The following is an 18,476-nucleotide window of genomic DNA, read 5'->3' on the forward strand; positions in this document are numbered from 1 at the left end:
TAAAACAAGTTTGGAGATTAGAATAATCGACTCATTCATAAGTATATGTTGCCAGCTTGAAGTCTGTATATATGTTATTTTGTTCATTATCGAACGATCTTTCACACATACCAAAAACGTTCCAAACAATGTTTCTTCTTCCTGTGAACCACTCGATTCCTCAACTGAAGGACAAAGAAGTAAATGCAATTTAAGTTGAAGGTTGCGAAGATGCAATTTAAGTTAATAACAATTTTACCCACCTGGTGGCCATACAACAAATAAGTAAGGGTTTTTATCATTCTGGTCTCTTTTGTCTAACTGCAACACAAACCATGTATATAATCATATCAAATATTTTTGAAATCCTATCTAAAACCGGAAGCCACTGACCTGTTGAACAAGAGGATGTGTATCCTGAAGCTCGTAGCTGCATTGCGCATATACACTGATCGATCAGGACAAGTATTCCCATAATGATAGAAAAACAGAAATAAATTAAAATTGGATACTTACACTTGGTGTTTTGTCCTCGATCGACCTGCAATTTTTCTAGTCATAGGACTGAGGCAAAGATCTTCAATATCTTCCAGCTCAGGTGATGGAGACTGACTGGGTGTCGTTGGAACAAATGAGTTTTCACCGCCACTGTGTCATCATTAAGCAACAACTGTGAGGTATTGGTGCTAACATGATTCAAATATAATTTTTAAATAATGCAAGTCATCCAGGGCCGTACCTAAAGGCTTCTAAATCTAGGCAACGGCGTAGGGCCTCCAAATATTTTAAAAATCTTTATATATAATGTGTATTATGCATTAGACCCAAATAAATAACCAGTTTTTAAATAAAAGTGCTTAATTCCAACTTCAACCAATTTGCAATTCGCATTTAATTTAGGCCGCCATCGTTATTTTCACTAACTGTAACATCGCAGTTGCCCATTTTGCTCAACTGTTTTGCCAATTGAGGAAAAATTAGACGTGAAAGTAATGGTGTCGCAAGGATAATCTAGGTTGGTTAACGGCTATTTTTTATAGTGATCTCTGTATGTTGCGATTCACTTAATCATTGTCCTCCCTAAATTCCTAATTGATACTTTAAATTTTTGAATTTTGATATTGTGCTTGCGACTGAGACTTAGAAGGAAAAAAACAGAACCGATATTTTCTTTATACCCATTCAAAGGGCCTCAACTCTGTAGTTTGGTTAGGGCCTCCAAAAACGTTGGAACGGCTCTGAAGTCATCGACGGAAACAAAGATGATCAAAATATAACCACTACTAAAAAAAGACCTTTAGTGACACACCATGCGTGTCGTCATCTTTTTATGACGCGTATTTATGACACGCTTTTATGACACTCGTTGATGGCACGCATTTGCGTGGCATAAAATAAGTTTGTCATGGTTTGTGTGTCATTAAAGGTCTTTTTCTAGTAGTGAACAAAAGATATCACATTGCAAATCAGGACAACTATAAGATGTATGCAATGTAAACAAGAACAAGTGGGAAAACAATACCTTGTCGATGAACTAGCAAAATGCTTGCACTCATTCTTCAACGGACAAGAATTGCAATTTGGTTTCTTCTTGGTGCAAAACACCTGTGTGAAATTCTTCTCGGTTGGGTTTTCTCTTTATTTTCACAAATGTATATATATAATGACCGTTCTTGGTTCAAAATCTAATTGGTTATAACATACCTTTCCAAAAGAGATCATCTGGTAGTGAAGCTCGTGTCTGCATTGCATCACATATCAGTTTGTGCGGATGGTATCGTAGTAGAATAAGTTAGTCATGAGAGAGAATTACGTACAATGTGTCGACATCAAGGACAGACAGCCTTCGTGAAAGATACTCTTGGACATGATCCGTATTAGGGTACCTAGCGGTTATAATAGAAAATTAATGCAACCATATATACAACGGAAAACTGAAATGAGATTCTCACTCACTCTTTTAGCTGATGTAAGAGAACACCATCAGGAAGCTTTTTAATCGGGACCCATCCCAAACGCACTGCTATTCTACAAACATGTCGGTCAACCTTGTAACGAAACAAACCATTGAAGTTACAATTCGTCATATGATTGGCATTCCCATCCCAAATTGAAGACTAAGAATTTAAATTACTATTCATAAAAATAGAGATTCGTACAGGGAATGCGCGTTGTCGTAGTGTCAATAACCGTAGACATTCTGTGCTTTTCAATCCCAGTCCATATACTTCCATAAAGTAATGCCTACACGTATATATAATCAACTCGCTTGCTTACGGATCAAACCATGATTACACCAAATTAATTCAGTGGAATCTTACCTTGCTTCTTCAGCTGTGGCGCTTCTTAACCACTCAAGATCAATAAGCCCAGTCTTGTCATCATGTATGCGATGAAGGAACTCCTGCACCACATAACACCCACTCTTATGTATATTAGTATATAACTATATATATTTATATATATGCATTCTTTTCAGAACCAGTACGATGTTAAGAACCACTAGAACCACAAAATACACTTACACATAGTGTATAAAATAAATTTAGAGGTAGTGGGAAAGAGAAACATGGGCCGTACCACACTCGAAAGAAATAGGTACAAATTAATTATGTGGTTATCTCTTTCTCAACATATTAGGGGGGTAGGGGCGCTCCACTAGTGATGGTTTTCCATCACTCACAATATCCAATCATGTTCCGCCATGTCATCGAGCTTCATTCCATCACTAGTGATGGATTTTACTAGGGGTGCCCATCACTCACCACATGTGAAGGAGAGAAGGAAGCAGGAGTGAAGGAGAAGGAATGAGAGAAATCTTCAACGCATGATCGTGGAAACGCGTTGTAAAGTTCACGCGTGGAAATGTTAGCCGGCGGCGGTGTTTAACGTGCATCAACGCGTGAAGAAGGTGATATCATGGGGCGCCCCGACCCCCCTTATTGCTTCTGAAATGAACATCCCCCTTCTCTCTCTACACACACACGCATACATATTTGTACTCTTACTTACTTGGATTCGTTGTGCGATTTTGTTCTTCATCCCTCTTTCTTCGATGGCATTAGAGATCTCAGAATGTTGTGCAGTTCTTACAGCGTTCCAGTCTATGGCATGTTCAGTGTGGTCTCCCGTTGTGATTTGATTGGGGTATTTTGCAGCCAAATACATGAATGCAGAACTAACCAGGATTGCATAAGAATTAAAGTATATATTAATTAGCCATGACAACAAATATATGAATCAAGTAGCAAGGCTAACTTATAACTAAACTTACCTTGATGAACTGTCTGATGCACTTTGGGTTAGGAAAACGCCGACAACTGAGTCCACAACAGAACCTTTCCAGCGCATGAAAGGCCTATATCCTGTTCAAATCTAACATTTTCAATACGCTTTGATGACAAATTAAGTGCAAAGTTTTAAAATCCAGTCAAGCAAATTTATAATATAAGTTGATGGCTTATGAAAACATGTATAGGTTAAATTACGAAAATGGTGATTACCTTGAACAGAACGCATGGACGAGATAAAGGATGAAGCTCTTTGTTTGAATAACTCTTGCTCTTCCTTCAACCATTCTTCTTCCTCTTTCTCATTGCATTTGTTACCTTTTATGGATGTACATAATCAAATAATCAATACTTTAAAATCAAACAAATAACATGAATTTACATGCAATACTTTAGATCCATGTTCTCACACGCACACCTATATAGGGTTGAGTTATGCTAAAAAGCATATGTCAGTTAAAAAATGTAAGACTGTGGGGTATGGGGCTTGGGTTGGGGCGTGGGTTGGCTGAAAACGCCCAAGCCACCACCCCGGGTGGGCTTGGGTTGGGGCATGGCCCAAGGGGCGGGAGTTTAAAGCCGGGCGTGGGGCGGGCTAGCGATCCTATGTGGCCGGCTCCTATTCGCTTGTTGGCCATGTCATATCGGGGCATTTAAAATTTAAAATGTAACCGTTTGGCCAAGCCAAGCAGTCACCCCAACCCCACAGTCAATATCACTATAAATATAACCCCAACCCCACCGGCTACCCCAACCCAAACAATCTTGTTGGCTGTCCACCGCTACCCCAACCAAACAGTGGCGGATCTTGACCTAAAACTTAGCATGGGCTGATGTTTTTTGGAGATAAAATCAGCCTGGGCCGAACCAATACACATTTAAAAAAATTCTCGAAAACCTGAAATTTAACACTACTAGGCGAAAAAACCGCACGGGCCGAGGCCCGGTCCGGCCTCCTATAAGCTCCTCCCCTGCAACCAAAACCCACTTGATCGAACCCGCTACCCCAACCCACTTGATCGATGGCCTCTTGGACACACGAAGAAGAACTAGCTCTCGTCACGAGCGTCGTTGGCGCAATGAAGGGGCGACAACCCGGTCAACCCCGATATTGGCCGGAAGCCTTTGCAAGCTACCGACATAACGTCGGACACGACCGGCACAACTTAAACGCATGCCAACATAAATGGCGCGAGGTACGGCCGAAGCTTGATCGTTTCAAAGCCTACTACGAAGCCGTTCTGAGTGGTGAGTTAAGCCACGAGGACCGGGTGGTGGTGGCGAACATTGAGTTTCGGGGCAAGGACCGGGTGGCGGTGGCCAAGCCACGCGGTTCACCCACGCCCCGCCATACCCAACGGACACGTCACTTACCGGCGGGGGGGCTCGAACTCCACGTGTCAACTCATGCCCCCAACCCCCGCCCCACCATACCCCATGGTCTAAACATGAAATCAACACATGTTATGTTCAATTTTTAGGCATACTGTCAGCGTTCTATTTTTTGTAAACATGGTGCCTTGCCAAAAAAATTAAGACACGATGTGTTAAAATACACTGTGTTGATTTTCTTTTTATACCTTTTTTAGGCAAAATCTTCCTTTTTGTCAATCCAAACATATATACATACACATATGGGCATTGTTGTAAATAAAAGGTCTAGGAGGCCGAATACTCGCCACAAGTAGGCTGCCGAGGCCCGGATACTCTTTGTCTAGGCGCTAGGAGTACTATCAACTCCGACTACAGTGCGCCTCAGGGGCGGACCTATAGTGTTACAAGGGGTAACCTCCGTTGCCCTTGACGTTCCGGTGACGCTCTGACGGTAGTGGAAAATTTTGAAAAAATTTGACGCTTTTCCATTTCGTTACCCCTATTTTTTGAAACGTTATCCCTATACGGATTTTCTAAATCCACCACTGCTCCGCCTAGCGAGTTTTGCAACCATGCTTATGAACACATTGAAATGAACTAATAATGCACTTGAATATAATCAAAATGTATCACATTTAACGCATTACGTTACTTATGTATCACATTAAAAACACTACGTACGTACCAACTTGACGGATGATGCAATGGCCTCTCTTACTGGACGAAGATGAAGAGGAACTATGTTCGATATACTCCCTCACTCGGCGGGTAAAGCGATAACCTCCTTTAGTGTAAATAGTCATGGTTTTTGTCCGAATGGATCCAAAATCCAAAACTCTCCTGCATGAAACTTTTGGCTTGAACTTAGCCGGTGTGTTAGTCTTGATCCTCTTGCTTGACTTCCGATCAGTTTCTGGTGAACAGTTGGTACTCGGTGGTGGAGTACAGTTGCCGGATCCCATTTTAGAAAGAGTGTTTCCTGTGCAAAGCGACCAAAAGGTTAAAAAAAATGAATTATAGGTTGATGAAAATGGATCAGGGATGTTATGTTAATTTACGTTGGTTTTTCATCTTTGCAGAAGCATAAAGCCCAGTCAGATGAACATGAACAATGGAGCTGCTTATTCACATGCAAATATTTTTGGCGGCATAGTGTGTCTCTTCGGGTAATTAATTGTGTGACAGGTTTTAGATCAGAAATTGAAGTGTCACTAATCAAATGTTTGCTTGGCGCAGCCCAGTGGCTAAAGTGGGGGAAATGTTTGCTTCCATACTGCGGCGGTTCGATTCCGGACTACTCTGCTTTACCCACTTGGGTTAGCCCTTGCCCTCTCGCCTCTAAACGTTAGTCTCTGACGCGGGAGGTCGCTGCAAAAACAGCCGAGGGGGACGCCCCCCACATCACCGGGACAGTGGTGGCGGGCCGGCTAACGTGACCGGTCTTCACGTTTTGCTTCCACTAATCAAATAATGATTACTTTTTTAACACAAATATATAATAAATTGAACTTTTTATATTTATACATTGATCATGTTTTATTTTGCCAATGAGGTGGTGGTAGAGTGATATGTGAGAGACTTGTTGTTTTAAGGAACTTAAGTTTAATTCATGTTCATAACATTATTTTCTGCGACACCTGGTGATAATGGGAGACTAGACGAGTATGCGGAGATCGCTAGTTCGATCCTTGAACTGAGCGGGTTTTACCTCATCGCACTGTCGTGCCTTCGGGCGAGTGTTCACGGGCTTCGGCCCTAGGTGAGGGTTTTTCCCGGTTCGAAGGCGAGTATATCCTGATGTGATGAATTTCGCTAATGGTTTATTTAGAGGATTCGTTGGCTGTTAGAAAAAAAAAAATCATGTTTTATCTTTTATTTTTAGTCATATCTTTTTGTTGTTAAATCGACTCAAAAAAATTACCACATATATTTCCTTTTTAAATTATCTTTTCTGTTTTATTTTACCCGATACAATTGTTTTTAAGAAAATCAAACTTTGCTGACTCATAGATTTACTACATTTTGGTTCACCAAATGAAAAAAACCATTTTAGTTTGGGCAATAATGAAACTCAAAACGCAATTTGAGTAACTTAAGAATAAAACTTTTTTGAGTAACTCCAGTGATATAAAAAGAAGCTTAATATATGAATTATTTTCATTGAGTGGAAATCTAACAGATAAAAAATTTAAAGCTATAAAGTGTATAGTAAAAGTTATGAACTGTTAAATATATAATGAATAAACCTTTAATTTAATATACTAATTTAAATTTATAAAAAATATATTTATAACAATATACACCCTGTTGTAAAACAACAACCTACTAGCCTAATAGCAAACAATTAGAGAAAAAAGATGTAGGGAGAAAGAGACTGTTATTTTATTGATAGATCTGTCTAATACAAGAGATACAATGTAGTATATATAGGAGAAGAAAACTTGGAGAAAAAATCGGTCTATTCTAGGAGTTGATAACCATATAATATAATAATATACTTATAACACTCACTCTTGGTTATCAACTTAATACGCTTTGAGATGCTGCCTCGTTAAAAACCTTGTTAGGAAAACCCAGTGGGACAAAACTTTAGCTAAGAGGAAAAGAGTGCAACGCGTACTTTCTTCTCATGATACTTCTGGATCATGTGTGTTGTCTCATTAAAAACCTTAGAAAAAACCCAAATTGGACAAAACTTAGTGAGGGAAAAAGAGTGCAACTTAATAAGTCTCCCCTCATTTTAACATGTATCTTTTAAGTGACGTGTGTCCATCTTCCTTGAAAGTTGTACATGTAAGATTAAATATATTATGCATTAATATTTAATCTATAGCCATCATAATCATTTACATTATAGAGATCAAAATATATAATAACATATTAAGATAATTAGTTGGTAATTGTTGATGGACCATATTACCCTTATTAACTAATTAGGGTTTCCTCCTGGGTGCTTATATAAGGAGAATTATGTGGAGGTTAAGGGGTTACTCAGTTTCACAATTACCCACACCCCATTAGCCATAACATCATCACATCTACCTCCTCTCCTAACCAATACCCTTTTCGGTTTCTAAGTTCCCATCATCCGTCAGCATCCTAAGGAGGAACCAGATCACTTTGAAAAAGATGTCGAACTCCATGTCGTCTTCTCTCACTGGATTCTCCTCTGCACTGTCTGCAGTGACAGGTATGTTTTATCGTTTTCCTTCATGTACAAACAGAACTGAACCAACATGTGGTATCAGAGCATATGTTGATTAGTCAGTTCAGTTTTTCGTATCCATAATTCTGGGATTGAAACTTGGAAAACGGAATTTTTTTGAAACCTTATGAACCTAACAGCCGATTTCGAGTCATGGAGATCGACTCGAGATCTCTGTTTTCGGGAAAAAGATTAATTATATGTTCACCGAATTAACTGGATTATGTTTTTAACCGAAATCTGTTTAGAAGTCTTAAAAGTTTCAGGTTTCGGGTTCCAGAATTTTTTTTTATGATTAGGGTTCATCATGTTCATGAGAAAATTCGAATATTCTATTATGTTTTGGAATGATTTAGGATTAATGGGTGTTTTTTCCATATTTGATCTAAATTTATCTTTTAATTTTATACGAAACTGTTATTAGATAAACAGTTACCATATTTTCGAAACATGTTGATAAAATTAGATCATTTTAAAACAGGAAATAATATCTCATAATCCCTTAGATTTCGAATTTTCAGTTATGTTATCACAATAAACAGCTGTAACAGGAAGTTTCGAGATCATCAGATTGCGACTAGAGACCATCAGTCTCGACTCGAGACCATAAGGTCTCGACTCGAAATCATAAGGGAGCAAGAGGTCTACAACTCGAGACCATAACGTGCTGACTCGAGACAAAGGTCTCGACTCGAGACCGTAACGTGATGACTCGAGACAAAGGTCTCGACTCGAGACCATAACGTCATAACTCGAGACAAAGGTTGCGACTCGAGACCATAACGTCATAACTCGAGACCGTGGTTGCGACTCGAAACCTCATTATTTTAAGCTGTTTAAATGTGAACTAAAGAAAAAAAATTTCGGGCTAACGGGTAGTTTGCTATTAAATAAATGGTTTTGTAATTTACTTAGTTAAATAATCAGAATCAGATAATGTTTTGCAAAACCAGAATAGCTTAACTTGAATGAGTTTTTGATATATCATTTCTGGCCAAAGCTGACTTGATACATCTACTTATCATTCAAGTATTACGAAAGCTATGCTAAGTGTGCATCATAAGCATGAATGTTTTAATATCTGGCCAAAGCTGATTTAATTCTTTCATAGATGGCATACTTAGCAAGTGCATAACTAAAGTGATTGTTTCAATTTCTGGCCAAAGCTGATTTGTTACAACCACTTTGCACATATGCTTAAATGATTACATTTCTGGCCAAAGCTGTTTTGTCTTCATTTAAGTAGAATTTTAACTAAGTCTATTATTTTGATGTTAGTAATAGACATTATCACAGCTTCATTATGTAAAATGGTCATTATTTTGCCTGCCTTAGTTTAACGTGCCCTTAGATCACATTAGGATTTCTTCCTTAGTATCATAACTTGCTCATCTTATTTCCACTATCAGCACCCAACTGCGGGATTCCACCTTTGACTGGTGATAACTTTGCTGCTTGGAAGGATGCTCTCATGCTTACTCTCGGATTGCTTGATTTTGATTATGCTCTAAGAGAGAAAAAGCCAGCAAACCTTACCACTCAAAGTACAGCTGCTGAGCAGTTAACTCATGAAAAGTGGACTAGGTGTAACCGCATGTCTCTCATGTTTATGAAGCAATCCATAAGCAATGCAATCAGGGGAGCTATTCCTGATTCTGAAGATGCTAAAACCTACTTGGAACATGTGGAGGCGCAGTTCAAAGGGACGTCTAAGGCGCACGCTAGTACTCTTATTCTCAAGCTGGTGACAACTAAGTATGATGGGAGGAGTGGCATTCGCGAACACATCATGATGATGAATGACATGGCCAATAAGCTGAAGGGGCTGGAAATGGAAATCAGTGATGGTTTCCTTGTTCATTTCATCATTACTTCGCTTCCTTCATCCTTTGAAGCATTTAAGATCAACTACAACACTCAGAAGGAAAAATGGACGATGAGTGAGCTGGTCGCCATGTGCGTACAGGAGGAAGAGCGTATGAGGATGGATCGCCATACTGATGTTGCAAACTTCACTACCTCCAATCCTAAGAAAAGGAAGAACAATTATCATAGGAAGGATGCTTCAAAAGTCCAAAGGCCTAATCCTAATTCTAATACAAGTGCACCTTCCAGCTCTAAGAACTCCTTAGGCAGTATCCGCTGCAAGTTCTGTAAAAAGACAGGACACATGCAGAAGGAATGCCCTGACTTTAAGGAGTGGCTGGCTAAGAAAGGTAACGATTATTTTATGATACTTGAGTCCTATATTTTAAGTGTTCCTGCTAATTCTTGGTGGTTTGATTCTGGTTCTATGGTTCATGTTACCAATTCTACTCAGGGATTCCTTTCAATCCGGAAGCTGGAAAGAAACCAAAGAACGCTTAAGGTTGGGGATGATCGAGAATTAGAAGTGAAGGCCATTGGAACATTACAATTAGTTATGAAAACTGGTTTATGTATTAAACTTTATGATACCTTATATGTTCCTGAGGTAACTCAGAACCTTGTATCAGGACCAAAGTTAGACATGGAGGGTTTTATTGTTTCCCATGGTCATCGCAAACTCTCTATCCTCTATGATTCTGTTCTTTATGGTACTGGTGTTCTGGATGGTGGTCTCTATAGATTAGAACTAGAAGATAACTTTTCCAAATCTTTGTTGTCATATAACATTAATGAATCACTCACAAAGATGGAAGAGAAACGAGACTTAGAGACTTCATCCATGTTGTGACATCAGCGTTTAGGCCACTTTTCAAAAGAGCGATTAAATCGTCTCGTAAAGGATGAAGTCTTACCTCCTCTCGATTTCTCTGATTTTGGAACATGTGTCAAATGTCTTAAAGGTAAAATGACATTAGCGAATAAGAAAGGTGCCACTAGGAGTTCTAATTTATTAGAACTCATTCACACTGACATTAGTGGTCCCTACCAAATCGCTGGCATAACAGGACATACTTCATTTATCACTTTTATTGATGATTATTCTCGTTACATGTACTTGTATCTTATTAAGGAGAAATCTGAATCTCTAACAACTTTTAAAGATTATAAGGCTGAAGTTGAAAAGCAATTAGATCGTCAGATTAAAGTTGTGAGATCAGATAGAGGCGGTGAATATTATGGAAGACATACTGATGTGGGTCAAGCTCTTGGTCCATTTTATGAGTTTTGTAAGGGCCAGGGGATTGTGAACCAATACACCATGCCTGGTACACCTCAGCAGAACGGTGTCGCTGAAAGAAGAAACTGTACCCTTATGAACATGGTGCGCAGTATGTTAGCCAACACTAATTTCCCATTATTCCTCTGGACTGAAGCGTTAAAAGCAGCTGTTCATATACTCAATAGAGTTCCTTCTAAGTCTGTCCCTAAAACTCCTTATGAACTTTGGACAGGAAGGAAACCGAGTCTTAAATATATGAAAGTATGGGGCTGCATTGCTGAAGCAAAACTTTACAATCCTTTCCTAAGGAAACTTGACCCTAAGACAGTTACCTGTTGCTTTATCGGGTATCCTGAGAACTCTAAGGGTTATCGTTTCTATTGTCCTTCCCATGTCACCCGTATTGTTGAAACCAAGCGTGCCGCGTTCCTGGAGGATTTCAAGGTCAGTGGGAGCAGTACCAACCCTTACGAAGAATTGCAAGAAGTACAAGACGCGGGGGGGGGGGGGGAGACTCGTCGCTTACCATTACTCCGATTACTCCTCTTGTACCCAATGCAACTACTGTACCTGAAGCTACTGCACCAACTCCAAATTCACTTCCACAATCAGAACCCATTATACCTCATGACGAAGGCACATCAAACGCTCAAAACCAAGACAACGCTGAACCCGAACATCCACTCAGGAGGTCATCCAGGCAAAGAAGGCCTCCTAATTGGGATGATTATGTTACCTACCTGACTGAAATGGATCCCGGAAAGCTCAATGATCCTATCTCTTACAATGAAGCCATTAGCAGTGATCCGTCTTCTGAGTGGAATAAAGCAATGATTGATGAGCTTGAATCCATGAAGAAAAATGACGTTTGGGATTTGGTAGAATTACCCAACGGAGTCAAACCCGTAGGATGCAAATGGGTGTTCAAAACAAAACTGGATCCGAATGGGAACGTTGAACGCTACAAAGCGAGATTGGTTGCAAAGGGCTACACTCAGAAAGAGGGAATTGATTATCAAGAGACGTTTTCACCTGTCTCTCGTAAAGATTCATTAAGGATCATGGCCCTAGTAGCTCATTTTGATTTGGAGTTACATCAGATAGACGTTAAAACCGCTTTCCTTAGCGGAGATTTGGACGAAGATGTTTACATGAAACAGCCTGAAGGCTTTGAACCTGAAGGTCAGGAACATCTAGTCTGTAAGCTGAAGAAATCCATTTACGGGTTAAAACAAGCATCACGTCAGTGGTACCTCAAGTTTGATGAAGTCATGAAGAGGCAAGGTTTTATGAAGAATCAAGTGGATCAATGCACCTACCTCAAGATGAGTGGGAGTAACTTTACTATACTTGTCCTTTATGTAGATGATATTCTATTGGCAAGTAATAGTTTAGACATGTTGCATGAGTCGAAGCGTTTACTCTCGCATAACTTCGACATGAAGGATCTCGGAGATGCTTCTTACTTCATTGGCATCGAAATTCACCGAGATAGAAACAAAGGGATTTTAGGATTGTCCCAAAGGGCCTACATAGATCGTGTCCTTACACGGTACAACATGCAACAGTGCAAACCCTCCGTCGCTCCAGTAGTTAAGGGAGATGTTTTCGGTTCATTTTAGTGTCCGACAACAGAGGTTGAGAAGGAGCAAATGAGCCAGATACCTTATGCGTCAGTAGTCGGGAGCTTGATGTATGCTCAAGTCTGTACTCGTCCAGATATCGCTTATATTGCTGGAATGCTAGGCCATTATCAGACTAATCCTGGCTTAGATCACTGGAAAGCAGCTAAGAAGGTACTTCGATATCTGCAAGGGACGAAAGACTATAAACTGACTTATAGAAGAAGTGATCATTTAGAAGTGGTGGGCTATTCTGATTCTGACTTTGCCAAATGCAAAGATGACAAGAAATCCACTTCGGGCTATATCTTTATGTTAGCAGGCGGCCCTATCTCTTGGAAGAGTCATAAACAACAGTTGACCACAACTTCCACAATGATGGCAGAGTACATTGCTGTTTATAACGCAACCTGTCATGGAATGTTGCTTAGAAATCTGGTCACTGGACTCAAGATTGTTAATTCCATTTCTAGACCATTGAAGCTTTACTGTGATAATTCAGCTGCCGTTAGTTTCTCGAACAGTAACAGTTCGACTGGAGCTGGTTTATATCTCGATACGAAATATCTATTTGTACGTGAACGTGTTGAGGAAAATAATATTTGTATCGAGTATATTAGTACTAAGGATATGCTTGCGGATCCGATGACTAAAGGTCTCCCTCCTAAGGTTTACAAAGAACATGTTCGGAATATGGGATTTAGTAAAGACCTTATTTGAGCATATTGTACTAGCTTATGTTTTATGATTAATGAAATTTCCTCAAGTTTGATTTTGTATGTCTATTAGAATATGTTCAACCGGTATAATGGCATATAGACAAATAAAAGTTACAAATCAAACAAAGGGCTTACGCGTATTTTGATCATGACGATTAGGTTTTAAATTAAGGCTATAGTATGATTAATGGGGGTCCTAAGTCGCATAATGATTCAACGGCTGTATTTCTCTGCTATAGTACTTGTTTAAGGCTAAAATGAGTGTTAACTCCTGATCAGGCTTATCTAATACTCATAGTAAATGATTACTCGGCTAAGTGGGAGAATGTAAGATTAAATATATTATGCATTAATATTTAATCTATAGCCATCATAATCATTTACATTATAGAGATCAAAATATATAATAATCTATTAAGATAATTAGTTGGTAATTATTGATGGACCATATTACCCTTATTAACTAATTAGGGTTTCCTCCTGGGTGCTTATATAAGGAGAATTATGTGGAGGTTAAGGGGTTACTCAATTTCACAATTACCCACACCCCATTAGCCATAACATCATCACGTCTACCTCCTCTCCTAACCGATACCCTTTTCGGTTTCTAAGTTCCCATCATCAGTCAGCATCCTAAGGAGGAACCAGATCACTTTGACAAAGATGTCGAACTCCATGTCGTCTTCTCTCACTGGATTCTCCTCTGCACTGTCTGCAGTGACAGGTATGTTTTGTCGTTTTCCTTCATGTACAAACAGAACTGAACCAACAGTACAAAGCTTTTGCAGCCAACGATTTGTCACTTGATCCCATAATGTGCAATCTTTTATGTTCAGTAATGTTGTATAATCTTCTAACGAGACTTTAGGTGTCTTCTTCCAAAAAAATAGCATATGTCCACGACTGTGTTTTGTTACATTCATGTTTCTACAAAACTAACCAAACTTATTTTGATAGGTTAGTAAAATATAATCAAATATCGTTTATACCTGAAACATTTCTTTGAACTCATTCCAATGTATCTTCACTTGACAAAGGTTATATCATGACAATAAACTCAACTAAAAGATATTATAACCATACATAGCTAGAAAAACATATTAATGCACTTATGCATTTAACGATGATACTTCTAGAATGAGAATCTCTACTTTGGTAGAAGATGATAATAGGCATATAAATAACTTAACAACCATTAACATACTTTAAGGTTCAATTATGTTCATACTAAAATATCTAAACATCATCTTCTAGATGTACTTGAGGGATTGGTAAAATATAATTACACATATACTCGAACTGCAGTTCGAGTAATAATTAGACCGTGCCAAGGTCATTTAGAAATTCTCCCTCTAAAAGCTCGACAATTTTTCTCGATGATGCTTAGACATCATTATTGTAAATTGCGATTATGGTGAACTTTTAAAAGTAGAATGTTGATGGAACATGGTAATTTAATCAAGCTTATATCCCTCTTTATCCAAACATCTCCAGTTGTACAACACTCGTCTCGACTATTTAGTCCATACGTATTTTGTCAACTTCATATAATACGTTCTTGAGGGTTTGACATCATTAATGCTTCTAGCATTATCAATCCATGAGAGAATTTTTTCCATCTTATCCAAATATGCATGTGCTCTCACTCTTTAGAAGTTTTGCTACGTAAATTTGCCCATTTAACACATAGATATCTATATCATATGCAAAAATGTCATGAACACTTGCTTTTATCTCCAAAATCCATATTGTACCATGCGTGTACACTATTTATTGAGATATCACAATCATCGGGTATAAGTTTTCTATGTATGTTTCTTGGTGCACAAGTATTACATCATTAAGATGTTTCAATTAACCTTTTAAGCACTCAATTGCTTTATAAACTCATCAGGAGTTCAAATTATATCCAACATGTAAAATAATCATAACCTATTCAAATCCGAATATGTATAAATGATCACATTGTTCTCGAGAACTTACTTTACATGACTTAAATAATTTAATTCTTTGGAACTTTCACGTAAACTTTCAGTATCAAGTTATACACAACATTCATAAGACGCATATCAATTTTCTCTTTATATTACCAGACTAATAAAATATTGGAAAGTCAATGCATCCACCACTGGAGAATACTTCTTCTCATAATCAATCATAGGTCTTTGCGAAAATTCTTGTGCCACAAATTTTTCCTTATATCGCTCAATTTGATTTTCACATAATTCACATAAATGACATGTTTATATCCAACATATTTTACAACTTCAGTTGTATGGACTGTTGGTCCAGATACTTTCCATGTCATTAGAGAATTCAACTTTGCCTTATTTGCGTCTTTCCATTTTGGCCAATCATTTCTATGTTTACATTGATAGGCAGATCTCAAATCTTGATCCTCATCATTTAATCATTTCAAGCGCTACATTATATACAAAAGTATAACGATGTCGATTTTTATTTCGATTCCATACATATCTTAGACATGATACAACTTATTGAGATCTTTTTATTTTCAGGTACCTGAGGTTCTTCTTGAGCCATCATGTCTACTATCTCTTCAGGAGATCTTATTACTATAACCTCGACTTGACCATCTTAATTACTTGCTCCAATTTTCGAGGAATTTTATTATTGAAATCAACTAGTCTACCACGCTTTAGGCATGCAATAGACTCATTACAAAAATATGTGGTTGTTCTCTTGGGACACAAATATAACTGGAGCATAAGCAATTGATTATGTGACTTACTTAGTCACTCTATTTAGGTCAGTGAATTTTTCTGGTAATTTGTTCTTTAATATTGGTAAATGAATTATCCTTTGAACTTCTGGTTCACCTTTTATAGTATAAGGATCAAGATGACATGATAATTCATTCTACTTTTCACTTTCCAACCGTTATCTCCCCCTAATGTTGGGAACATTCATTCACTAAAGTGAAAAACAATGAGCCATAAACAAATTTCTCACTAAGGGCTTTAAGTATTCAATAATAGACGATTATTTATACCCAACATATTCTAAAACTTTTTAGAAGTCCCATCTTTGTGTGGTGTGGTGGATGAGTTTCAATATATGTCGCACAGCCAAAATCTTTCATGAGACATCTTTGGTTCCTAACCAAAAACCAACTGTATGGGGGAGAACTATAACTTATTGGCTTGATGTGACTTAATGGTACTATATGTAAAATTACATGTACCTAAATGAACTTTTGCTCCTCTCATGATCATTGGCTTTGTAATCAATAGTAGACGTTTGGTGATCATCTCAACAGTAACACTTATTCCAATGATTGTTAATAACTTGGGAATCAAATTCATTATTACCAAATAAATATTCTAATCCGGATTAATATGCTTTCTATCACATTAGCTAAGCAGCAATCACACAAATTTCAAGTTGTGGATTTGATAATCATTTAGACGATGCATCGATTTAAAAACACTAAATGGTATCATGTTTGGATATGTTTATCCTTTAATCACTTCCGGAATATTTAGAGATACATACCCTCCTTTATTTGGCAAAATATAAAATTTTCCAAAAGAGCAAGCATTATATGTTAATTATCAACTTGAAGAATCTTTTAGCTCTTCATTATGTTTCACATCATCATTGACTCGGTGTGGTCTAACCGGTCTTGCCAACTAATTAAATAATTATGATCCATAAACTTCTGGTTTATGATCGTATGTGTATTACTTGCTCGTATATAATACAACACGTATGATACGAGAGAATATATTATAACTTCAAAGCTCAAACCATCACGTTATGCAATCACTCCTTAGTTTGCCACTTTTGTGGTCCATCTCATTATTCTTAGTTTGCCACTTTTGGTGGTCCATCTCATTATTAAAATAATCATCATTACAAATTTTTCAATTATGTCCATGATCACAAATTTTTCTCTCTAAGGAATGGAATAACCGAACAAGCTTCATAGCTTTCCGTTATTTACTTGGTTACACGAATATAAAGTCATTTCAATCTTTTCATACTCTCTTAATGATATTGCTACTTCAAGAGCATATCTTATGTGTGATAAATGGAAATTTTTATCCGGTTTTTCAACATAAATAATCTTTCTCTTCAGTCTTCACATCATATAAAATGATAAATAAATACATGATCGAGTCATATAAGATTTATCGGTACAAAATTGTATATCCTTTTTTTCAAACTGATAAAGAGATTTACAGAGTAATACTTTAGATGTCATATCTAAGCATATTATACTTTATCATGATAATGATAATGATAATAAACCACAACTTGGCTTCAGTTATTCTAATCAATATCATTTATATAAACAAACGATTACATATAAAAGACATATATGAATGCAATACTAATAATATACACAAAGTTTAACTATGCAATACATAACGTTATAGCATGTTATCATATAAAACAAATTATGCTAAAAACATTATGATATAAGATGCTTTTCTTTCATCAATTATAAAGAAATACACATAGATACATACATGCACATATATATCATATCTGTACAAATACATCTCCACTTGTCGATACAAATATATATAGCATAACATTCAAATTTCTATCATTTTACAAGTTATATTGAATATTTTAAAATAATTATTTTGACATACAAATATATCATGTATACGTTCGCATATTATTTTTCAGTGAAGTTAAAATATTAAAAAGTGTATGATAAGTGAACCCCTAGAACTGGACGAGATCCAAATAGATAAAGCCACCAACAATAAACCATAATATACTATTCTTAAAAGAAATCGTAGCCTACCTTTTCTCTAATTCAAATTTAAATTGATTTTGAGATTTTGTTACCAAAACAATAAAAACAAAAGGAGCCATGAATCGTAGATAGATTTTGGTAGGTATTATTTTCTTAACTTTTTAATCGTTGTAACTAGATTTATAAAAAGTTATAATTTCCACATAAAATATGCTATTAAAATCACAAAGAATAAAGGTTATACCATTTTAGTAATATTTTGAAAGAAATATTAAATATTAAAAATTTAAGAAAACATTATTCCTTAACCTATACCTAACATTATTCTGTTAACAAAGCGTATTAAGTTGATAACTATGGGCGAGTGTTATAAATATATTATTATATTATATGGTTATCAACTC

General features: G+C 37.1%; 1 protein-coding gene and 1 long non-coding RNA gene across 2 annotated transcripts; both read right to left on the bottom strand.

Moving 5' to 3' along the window:
- Positions 1 to 239: 239 nt before the first annotated feature.
- LOC118488413 lies at positions 240 to 615 on the bottom strand. The gene is made up of 3 exons (XR_004884634.1): positions 496 to 615; positions 373 to 409; positions 240 to 300 (listed from the first exon to the last, which is right to left on the bottom strand). It is a non-coding gene; the product is annotated as an uncharacterized LOC118488413 (long non-coding RNA).
- A 1,316-nt stretch (positions 616 to 1,931) lies between these two features.
- LOC110916254 (DEMETER-like protein 2) lies at positions 1,932 to 5,605 on the bottom strand. The gene is made up of 7 exons (XM_022160988.2): positions 5,329 to 5,605; positions 3,483 to 3,587; positions 3,254 to 3,344; positions 2,992 to 3,157; positions 2,301 to 2,383; positions 2,139 to 2,223; positions 1,932 to 2,027 (listed from the first exon to the last, which is right to left on the bottom strand). The coding sequence occupies exons 1-7, from the start codon at positions 5,603 to 5,605 to the stop codon at positions 1,932 to 1,934; spliced, it is 903 nt and encodes a 300-aa protein (XP_022016680.2).
- Between the last annotated feature and the right edge of the window lie 12,871 nt (positions 5,606 to 18,476).

Source organism: Helianthus annuus, chromosome 16 (assembly GCF_002127325.2).
Source record: "Helianthus annuus cultivar XRQ/B chromosome 16, HanXRQr2.0-SUNRISE, whole genome shotgun sequence".
NCBI classification, from domain to species: Eukaryota; Viridiplantae; Streptophyta; class Magnoliopsida; order Asterales; family Asteraceae; genus Helianthus; species Helianthus annuus.

Excerpts from the sequence above, each read along its gene's own strand:
- LOC110916254 (XM_022160988.2), bottom strand. The coding sequence starts at position 5,605 with ATGGGATCCGGCAACTGTACTCCACCACCGAGTACCAACTGTTCACCA. Across the intron at positions 3,345-3,482 it reads GTCCATGCGTTCTGTTCAAG|GATATAGGCCTTTCATGCGC; the intron begins GTAATCACCATT and ends AGATTTGAACAG. Across the intron at positions 2,028-2,138 it reads TACGACAACGCGCATTCCCT|GTTGACCGACATGTTTGTAG; the intron begins GTACGAATCTCT and ends TTTCGTTACAAG.